The following is a 9,329-nucleotide window of genomic DNA, read 5'->3' as shown; positions in this document are numbered from 1 at the left end:
CCTCTCTATCTCCATTTCCATCGCCCTCTTCCATTCCTTTTTTTTTTTCTTCTTTTTTTTCCCGTTTTAATCCGCAAGAACCCGTAAGAAACGGGTCTACCGAGCGATTTACCGAATCGAGACTGCTCGCAATCTCGCCACGTCACTTTGGGACCCGAGCCACGCCAAGAAAGAGAGATCTCGCCTTTAACAATTCGTTTAAACAATTTATCGAATCCATTCACTGCTCGCATACATTCCGCTTCTCATTCAGACGAAAAAGATATCTACGTCTATGAACCCTCCCACTTGATCTCCCAAATGATCTCATTCGAGATATCGAGGTGGTCAGGTGAAAACGACGGCCGTAAGCGGTCGTCGGAATTGGTTAATGGAAGTTTAATGATTCACCTTATGACTTAAGAGATTCATTAAGTGGAACTTTTTATACGAAGGAGTAGCCTTCGTTTCTCACGGAAAGGAAGGGAAAGTAATTAAAGATTTAGCAAATTTAAGATGGAACGAAAAAATTAAAATTGAATCGAGGATCATCGTTCGTGTTTCTCCTCTTATTGAACATTTATTATTCGTTTTTTTTTCCTTTTGGGTGATTAAAGATTCGAAATGGTAGATTTGAATGAAAAACAATCGAGACGGTCGTCATATCGCATTTCTTCGAGAATGGTTTTGTCTTTATAGACTTCCTCGTATTATTCGAACAAAGCTTAATTCGTTTGTCGAATGTCCTATAGTATTGCGAGTAGCATTGTTTGATCGGTGACACACCTGTCGACAGCGCGCAATCCACCCATTGTCGTCGAGAGATTAACAGTCGTTACTCGACTCAAGTTTAACATTCCAACAGGCCGTGTTCCCAATGCGTCAGTGAAAGTTGGCCATAAAGAAGTAGGCAAAAAATAACGTTCTTCGAGCACAGAAGAATCTCGATTTCGCGTCACCGGTAATTAAACATTAAAGTCGCAATAAATCGAATGGCGCGCGACACGTCGCGGACACGGATTCTTAGTAACGTTTATAAAAGTGATCACGAAGAATATATCCTAAAACGGTGGCCACCAATCTCGGTAAAGAGACTGGTTCTCCGCTTTCTTTTTTTTCCCATCGATCAGTCTCTCGAATGAAAGTAGTGAATTGGGACCACGTTCCAGGCGAGTCCAAGTGAGAAATCTGGTCTTGTTCAAAAATCAATCAACCAAAAATGATTCGAAAAAATAAATAAATAAACAAAAAAAAGAAAAATAAAAAGCATAACGAATCAAGAAAAAATACACAGATATATATATATATATATGTATATATAAAAAATTTCTATCGACGCAACATCTCGACAATCATATGCGTGCATCGTCACAGGTGACAAAGACAGAACCTCGCCAGGTGAGCGCACGTGAAAGAGTGTGATACCCACTCCGGCACAGCGACGGTTCTCCAACCATAGCGCCACCTGAGAGCCACTACGGTCCCTCAAAATGGCCGTCCCTCTCACCTCAGATCTTCCTGGAACGTCGAAGGAAGCAGGTGGCGATATTCAGGTTCGACCTCTCGCGTGGCCGCCTCGGTTGGTGGCGAGACCTCATTCCAGGTGGCGGACACACGAAAACCGTGCCAGAAAACGTTCGTACGCGACCACGCGTCAAGCTCGATACGTTAGAACGGGGACCGCAACTGTGCGTCGCAAACGATTTCCATCGACGAGACCAGCCGTCGTTCACGACCAGCGTCGATCCTCGCCTTTCATCGCCTCGGTTTCACTCGGTTAGATATCCGTGAAGCAAGGATACGTCGCGGCTACCTGCCAGGTGGATCTGGTTCCTGGAATTTCTTTCTCTTTGTCCGTTCGTTCGTTCGTTCGTTCGTTCGGCGGAAGACACGGTGCGCGCGCGGACACGAGGTGATCATCGACACCTGGTGATTTCAATGCTTGGTACGGGCGCGACGAGAGGAGGACGACGGATGCCCGTGGCGTGATATCGTGCGCGATTATTTTCCTGAGTGTCTTCGATCCCTGATAATAGGCGTAGCGTAGAAAAGTAAATCGGTGCTCGGAAACCGGTGGAGAGAGATGTTCCTCGAGCTGCATCGGGACGAGTGTCGAGGTTTCTCGTGGACCAAGCTGGTGGACATGGAAGCATGAGAACGTGAGTATGCGCTACGATCTATAATATAATATTCTTGTCGATGGAAGGGGAGAAGGAGGGAGGATTGGCCTTGCTTGCTCGAAACCTTTTTTCTTTTTTTTTTTTCTTTTTTTTATCTTACTATTCGTTGCTCCAATTGTCTCGTCACTAGATCGAATCGCTCCGAGTTCGACACTCATTTCGAGCGATGCGATATCCATCTTTCTCGCGTGATTTATTTGGTAATCGTTAGATTCATTTCTCTGTAATTCGTGTAATCGCACGCGCGATACACGTGTTTGACAAATCTGATGCGCCGATTCTCTCCGGTGTTCTCTCCGGTGAAATCGTTCGAGTGAGATCGAGGCAGCGGGGTGGGACGAAGACGGAGACAGAGCGTGGTGTAACGTGTACCGGGCCCCCTTCGATGTGCCCGCTCCGTGGAATGTCTGCTATTCACCCGGTACTTTCGCGCGTTAAGTAACTAGATGGACGAACTGTCGCAAACACGGGAACACGCCTTTTCCAACGCCGATGCCGTTAATCCGCGATTGTCCGCGCGAAAAAGAGCGCGCGACAAACGAATACGAGTCGGTATATATGCGTGTATATTGTATCATTCGTCTAGATAAAGTTTCTCGGTTTCTTTTCTAACGTTAAACGAAGTTATGCGGCGCATAAGAGTGTGCTCATGCGCGTGTGTCGTTGCACATGGGCACACGTATGCGTGCGTGTCGAGCGTAAATACCTAGGAGAAGGTGGGCCAGAATGGGGACAAGCGGGTATTCAAGCGGGTATTATCGAGTGATAAACGACGCGTGGAATGTAATAAATAATTTTCTCGATGTCACGAATTTTCAATGGATGCTGGCCTCTCTAGAAGCTGAAAAATTGTTTTCGTCGCTTGGTTTAATTTAAGATCGTTCAATCGGATGTGCAGGAGATTCTGTAGAGAGATAGATAGAGAGAGAGAGAGAGAGAGAGAGAGAGAGAGAGAGAGAGAGAGATGCATGGATTTTGAATTTCGAAGGGATCGATTTTTATTTAGATTGAAATTATTTATCGATCCGGCTGTATATACATTATATACGTTATTATCATTATTATTGATTTTTGATAAAAATACGAGAGAATTTGTGGGAGAAAAATTCATGTATTTAATATTTGATATTTATTTCCTTGACAATTTTATTATAAATAACGTATAAATCGATAAATCGCGTACTCAATTACGAGCTGTGCTATTAGCTCTCTAATAGATATCTAATTTAAATTTAAAATTGACATTCACTTCGCAACAAGGTAGTAAATATTGCTTTTAATCATCAATTTCCATAAGTTTCTTACAGTTTGTACCAAACTTTTGCCACAAATTATTCGAATCGATTCGCGTCGATGATAATATTATATTTTAAAAATGATATATTCGCACATTTGTACGAGTGACGAATGAAAAGCGATCAGAAGTGTTTTCACGGTGCGCCTGTTATTATTTCCTCTTACGGTGTTACATAATACCCGTAGCGTGATCGAAATAGACGATTGGAAATACGTTCTCTGCGCGACAGAGTGTTTGCCAATTAGCGATGGTGAAAAAATAAGAATATTTTTGTATTCAAACGACACGAAGAAGAAGAGGGGAACGTAGAAAAATGAAATACTGGATGCAGGTGCGGTTTACGATCGTCCGTAAACGTTTACGACTACCGGTACGCCGTGGGTCACGAATCGATCGAGCCCGTTTCTCCGTTAAATCGGCGAATATCATGCGAGCAAACCATCTCCTCGATTAAATTTCGAAAGTTCGGAAAGTTCACGTTAAAAAAATATAAAAAAAAATTTATTCGAATCCTTCCTAATTCTTACTAACCTTCGCTCGCGATAAATTTCATCGTGTATTATTCGATCGTGATCAGCGCTGTATGAATAATACCCCTTTCTGTCTCTTTTTTTTGTTCACAATCGAGAAGAAAAGACAAATCGTACTTTTATCGAAGATTCCTTCTACTTACAGCGATTCAAGATAGATCATATACCGGATCAAAACAGATCGACAGATAACGTTGACAATGTTTCGATTATTTTTTTATCTACTCGATCGATAATACTCCATTGTTGACGAAACGATATCGTTCCTCTATATATTTTCGAACTTCTCCACGGCCGAGCGGCACAAAGAATCGTATGGTTTGCACGCTAGGATAAACCGTTGATAAACCCTCGCCGCATCGACCGGTTTGAATGATCGGTTTTCGCGAAAATAAAAATTCTCCGAACGGCCGACCGTGTCCGCAACACGAGAAAACTTTCCAAACGTGTCCATCTTCTCTCCGCCGCGGATTTTCGCCCCGTTCTCGATCCGCGCCGGTTGAAAAAAAGAATCAGTGCGTGTCGTGACGAGCGGAAAGTCCGTATTCGTTGATGCGTGAGACGTATACTATCCTGCGTTTATTACGGTATTGTTGTGCATGGTCGCTAACGGTATGACGTAACCGCCATTGTGGTCGCTCGCTATGGAGGGAATTCGTAGGTACGTTACGAGGATTCTTATAAAGAAAAGGGAAACCTCGGCCGATTACGCGAATAACCGGTGAAACCGAGGTAATAATTTTAGAAAAGATCGGACGCGGTTCATTTAAAAAGTTTCCAATAGGACGCGCCAAGATTCGAAGATGTACGCGCGTTCTTTTTTTTCTTTTTTTTTTCTCATGTTCGTGACTCGATTATATAATTCCTCCTCGTAGCTCCAAGTTGTCATAAAGTGTAGAAACTGGGGAGGGACGTTGGAAACACTGTATCCATATCAATACGAATGCAAATCGTTCAAATCTTTTATTAAAAAAATTTAAGAAATGGAAAATTATGGAATAATCGAAATAAAGATTTATTTTACTTCAAGTATCGTAATATCGTATATATATATATATACTCGCTCATGTCGAATTAGCTTGGAAATTTTTGTACATTTAAATTTTGCATTAACGAAATAAATTCGTTATATCATTTCTAATGACGCGTATTCAAAAATTGGTGTCATGCCCATCATTAATACAGTGTCTCCATTGTATCTTGGCTTTTTCACCGGTATAGTAGCATATTGAGTACGAGCGCTGTAAACGGATGGAATGAAAAAATATCGATTTCCATTCCTCGATGGATAACCGGTTATCGAACGAGGCATTAACGAGGACGTATATATTTTCGTTCGCACGTGTGAAAATCCCTATATTGGCAATCCAGTATCCAGCGAGTCTCGTGAAATCTGTTGCAATTATCCGCTCGCTGGTCGCCCACTATGAAAAGTATTGGCAACGACTTGTTGCAAAAGCGAAGTAGGAAAGTGTTAGGCGATGCGGTTATTCTTAATAAACACTTTGACGTGTTTACAAGTTTATCCTTTTCGATCGAGATGATATCTGTCGTTTTCTTCGTTTGTTTTTACTTCTCGTATAGCTTCCCCTTTTTTTCGTTTTTTTTCCTTCCTTCTTTTGTTCAAACATCCTGGAGGGATAATTATTAAGAAACCGCCGCGGTCTGATTCGCGTGCACGCGTTTTGCATCGCCGTAATTACCGCCAATTAAGGCTCGCGTTTTAACTGGTTATATCTTTGGACTTATGAAACGCTCTTTCTTCCTTTATTTTGTCGTGGAAACATATGAGTAAATGTTACACTTATAATTTTCTACTTTGGTTTGATTATTCGAGGAATTTTTTTTCATTTTCTTGTCATATTTCTTCAGATCGTATTTTAATCGTTGGGTCATTGAAAAATCATTGTCGATTAAAAGCTAACGAGCAAAATAAAATAAATTCGCAAACACTTGGAAGAATATTTTTTTACTTCCTTTCAATTATATTTAATAAAATCAATTACGTATAAAGCTGTGCTATATGTAAATTAAATTGTAAATCTTTTTGAAAAGAATTGTAAAAATTCCGGAAATTACGTACGTGCATCAATTAAAATAATTAAATTTATCGCACTTTACGCTCAACAGCCTGCACTTATTTTCAAGATGCATCAAATGATTTCAAATCTTATTTCACACGACTTTTCATACATTCAAATCATGCACAATTAATAATCGCAAGATAATCTTACTAACGCTCTTCCTTTTTTTCTGTCAAGGGCGCACTCAGTGTCTTCCACATCGAGGCGCAGCTGAGGGAAGAGCAAGAAGAAGCAAGCACAAGAGAAACGGAAGTTAAACAGGAGGATCCCGATCGAGGAGGAGGACGATGTATCGGCCGAACTTTTACGAGAGCACGTGTCTGAGGTGCTCTCAGACCGTGTACCAGGTGGACAGGGTTGGCCCATTGAAGGATTTCACCTTCTTTCACGCGGGTTGCTTCAAGTGCGCTATATGCGGCACCAAGCTGACCCTGAAGACCTACTACAACAACCAGCACACGATCAATGATAAAGAGGTGTACTGTAGTAGCCACGTCCCGAAACCGGGGCCGGGAACGTTGGACGGGTCCAGCGTGGGCATCAGGTCCGCGTTGAACGTGCCAAGAAGTGGTTACGTCAACGAGCAGATCAGAGCCGGCGGCGCGTCGCCACGGGGTGTTTATCCACCATGGTAAGAAATTTTTCGTAACGCCTTTTGTCGTCTAACCTTTTGTATTGTATCCAGAACGAATCGATTGCTCGGGGACGCCTGAAGTAGAATCGTTGTAGAAACGATGGAATCAAATCTAACGCGTTGCAAATCGATTTCAATTATTTCTCTAATGATTTTTCGCTACAATAGAATTTTGGCGATCCTGTGCAATAATGATCTCGAGTTTCTAATAATCTAGAAAAATGCTAGAGCACGGAGAATTATATATTGTTTAATGAGAATAAAATCTTCGATTATATTTATATTTTTATTGGTTGCTCGAGGACTCTTGAAGTGGAATCGTTATAGGGATTATGGAATCGAGTCTAATTGTGAATCAATTTCAACGAATATTTTTAATGGTAGAGCATTTCACGAAGAATTATCTGTTGGTTAGTAAGAATAAAGCGTTGGATTATATATTTCATAGTATAGATTTATGAGGTTTATGTGGATCGACTAATGGGTTCGAATGAAATGAATGAAAGTAGATGATTTCATGTCCTCGGGATGTAGAACTTTGCGGCTTAGGTTCGTGGAACAAATATGCGCTTTAGATTTGCTAAGCAGGAGGCAGTAGAGTGTGTTAATTTGGTCCACTGAGAAATTGGTCGAGGCTCGCTGAATCAATTAGCACCAAGACTCGGTGTATCGACTCGGTTAAAAGTTGTTCAGTTTCTTATTCGATTCTGTCCGTTTAAAATATCCGTTGATCTAAAAATCAACGTATATTTCATTCCAAAAACAACGTTACGTCCCATCTCGATCTAATCAAATAAATATTAAGTTTATCGCAAAATCATAAATCTCGAGGAAAACGCATCGATCGTATTATTGGAAAACTATGTCAAAATCAATATCGAATATCGAAGATTTTAATTTCACTCATTCCACTTTTTCCAAAAAAAAAAAAAAAAAAGAAATATGAGAAACTAATAGGATAATGATAGTGAATCGATCCATCCCCTTTCTTCATTCCCCGTTATATTTATCGCGATATAAACACAATGATTCCTGGATACTGTTATATCTCCACTACATCTCGATGGATTTACCACGAAGAAACGAAAAGAAAAAAAAAGAAAAAAGTACGGATCGGTATTCACTTCGTATCTAGGATGCATAGAATGCGGTCTTCCCATGAGCGCAGGGGCCTCGATTAAATAACAGTAACCATAATAAGGAAATTAGTTACGCGTAACACGTATAGTAAGTAGCCGCGATTGAAACGAGTCCAGTTATTCGAAACGTCTCCCAGTTCTCTCGTTCTTCTTACTCCTCCGCCGGTAAACCGGAAACGGAGGACTCGAAGCCTCCTGTTGCGCGGATCGATCGATCGATCGATCGAGGAAAAGTATCGCGACTCGTGAAACGCATTTGTACCACGTAATTTTCCAGGAGACACGCGTAATTAAATCGAGTTCGACGATTCGCGCGCGATCGGTATCGTTTTATTGAGCACCGTAATGATACTTTGAAAACGATCGTGGAACTAACGTGACCATTTTCTCGTTTCTTTCCTCTCCTTTTTTTCTTTTTTTCTTTCGACCGGTGACGACGAAACACGGCGAATTTCCATGTATGATTAACGCGTGCAAATTTCTTAATGGAAAAAAATCGGAACTCGAGACCTGCGAGATTCGTCACGATAAGGTTACGTTAAACCTCGTTAAAATTCCATCGTTGCCTTTCACGGTTCGGCTTGTTTATTTCGGGCTTTTTATATTTTTTTTCGGTAATAGAATCGTCGGTTATATCGGGGTCGTTAAATGCAAACTGCTGCACAACGGTCGGCAGAAAATTAACGTGCACGGCTCTCCTTTACGTTTCTCGGGTTTTAATGGGTGGCGAACGATACGCCGGAAAGTCGATCGACTCGCTTCACGTTCGGTTTCACCACTTTCCCTTCGGTGTTAAATCGAGATCGCCGTTTAAGCGGAGTATAAATGGTCGCGCGGCCTTTTGTGCTCCAACGATCGTGTTAACGGTTTGTTAACCGTGTTCTTTAACCTTGGATGCCCGATTGATCTCCAATCGCGGATCTGGTTCACATCCGGACAACCGAATACTTGCGACTATCGATATCGTTATTGATAAATATCGACAATAACGGATGGGAAACGAGATATCGATTGCTGAAACAGACTTCGATATAGTTTCTCGATAACATCTATTTATTAGATTCAGTTACAGATCAGATTTCTAAGTTTTGATAATAAAAGAAACCGTGTTGTATTGTTTATCACTTAAAATACCGATAATCGCAACTTTTTATCCGTCGCAAATTTCATTTTCATCCACGATAAAATCGAATGATTTGCAAGAAAGAAGAGAAGTAACCTATATATATGCACCAAATCGATCGAATGTAAATTCGATTTCTCTTAAAAATCCGCTTTTAAAATCGATTCTCTCCCCTTTCACGCGGAAATTAAATATTCTCGTCGCGCAATTCGGATACTTTTCTACGCGTTAAATTATTTTTTTCTTTTTTTTTCACGGACAACGAGTTGCAACGAGTTGTCTCGGAACTCGGAACAGAGTGGTTTGGCACGCATTCGTTCCCCTAGACCTATATTCATGCCGTGTCACTCGAGGCATCTGGTT

The 9,329-nt window shown here is 41.2% G+C and overlaps 1 protein-coding gene across 5 annotated transcripts in view; it reads left to right on the top strand.

Annotated features, from left to right (window-relative positions):
• The first annotated feature begins 1,423 nt into the window (after nt 1–1,423).
• The window catches only part of LOC108001218 (hillarin), a 198,963-nt gene continuing 191,057 nt past the window's right edge, over nt 1,424–9,329 (top strand). For 3 of the 5 annotated variants that reach the window (XR_009831614.1, XR_009831613.1, XR_009831612.1), the window contains exons 1-2: nt 1,426–2,138; nt 6,248–6,701. Coding sequence is in view for 2 of the 5 variants with exons in the window: in XM_017062127.3 (XP_016917616.1) it covers nt 6,358–6,701 (344 nt within the window). In the remaining 3 variants the exon portion in view is untranslated. Of the gene's footprint in view, nt 2,139–4,319; nt 4,648–6,247; nt 6,702–9,329 lie in introns of those variants that run through there. The other 2 variants (XM_017062127.3, XM_062080967.1) reach the window with 2 other exon arrangements.

The sequence above is a fragment of the Apis cerana genome, linkage group LG10 (assembly GCF_029169275.1).
Source record: "Apis cerana isolate GH-2021 linkage group LG10, AcerK_1.0, whole genome shotgun sequence".
Classification (NCBI taxonomy): domain Eukaryota; kingdom Metazoa; phylum Arthropoda; class Insecta; order Hymenoptera; family Apidae; genus Apis; species Apis cerana.
Note: the sequence above shows the minus strand (reverse complement) of the source record. Positions and strands in the feature narration are given on the sequence as shown.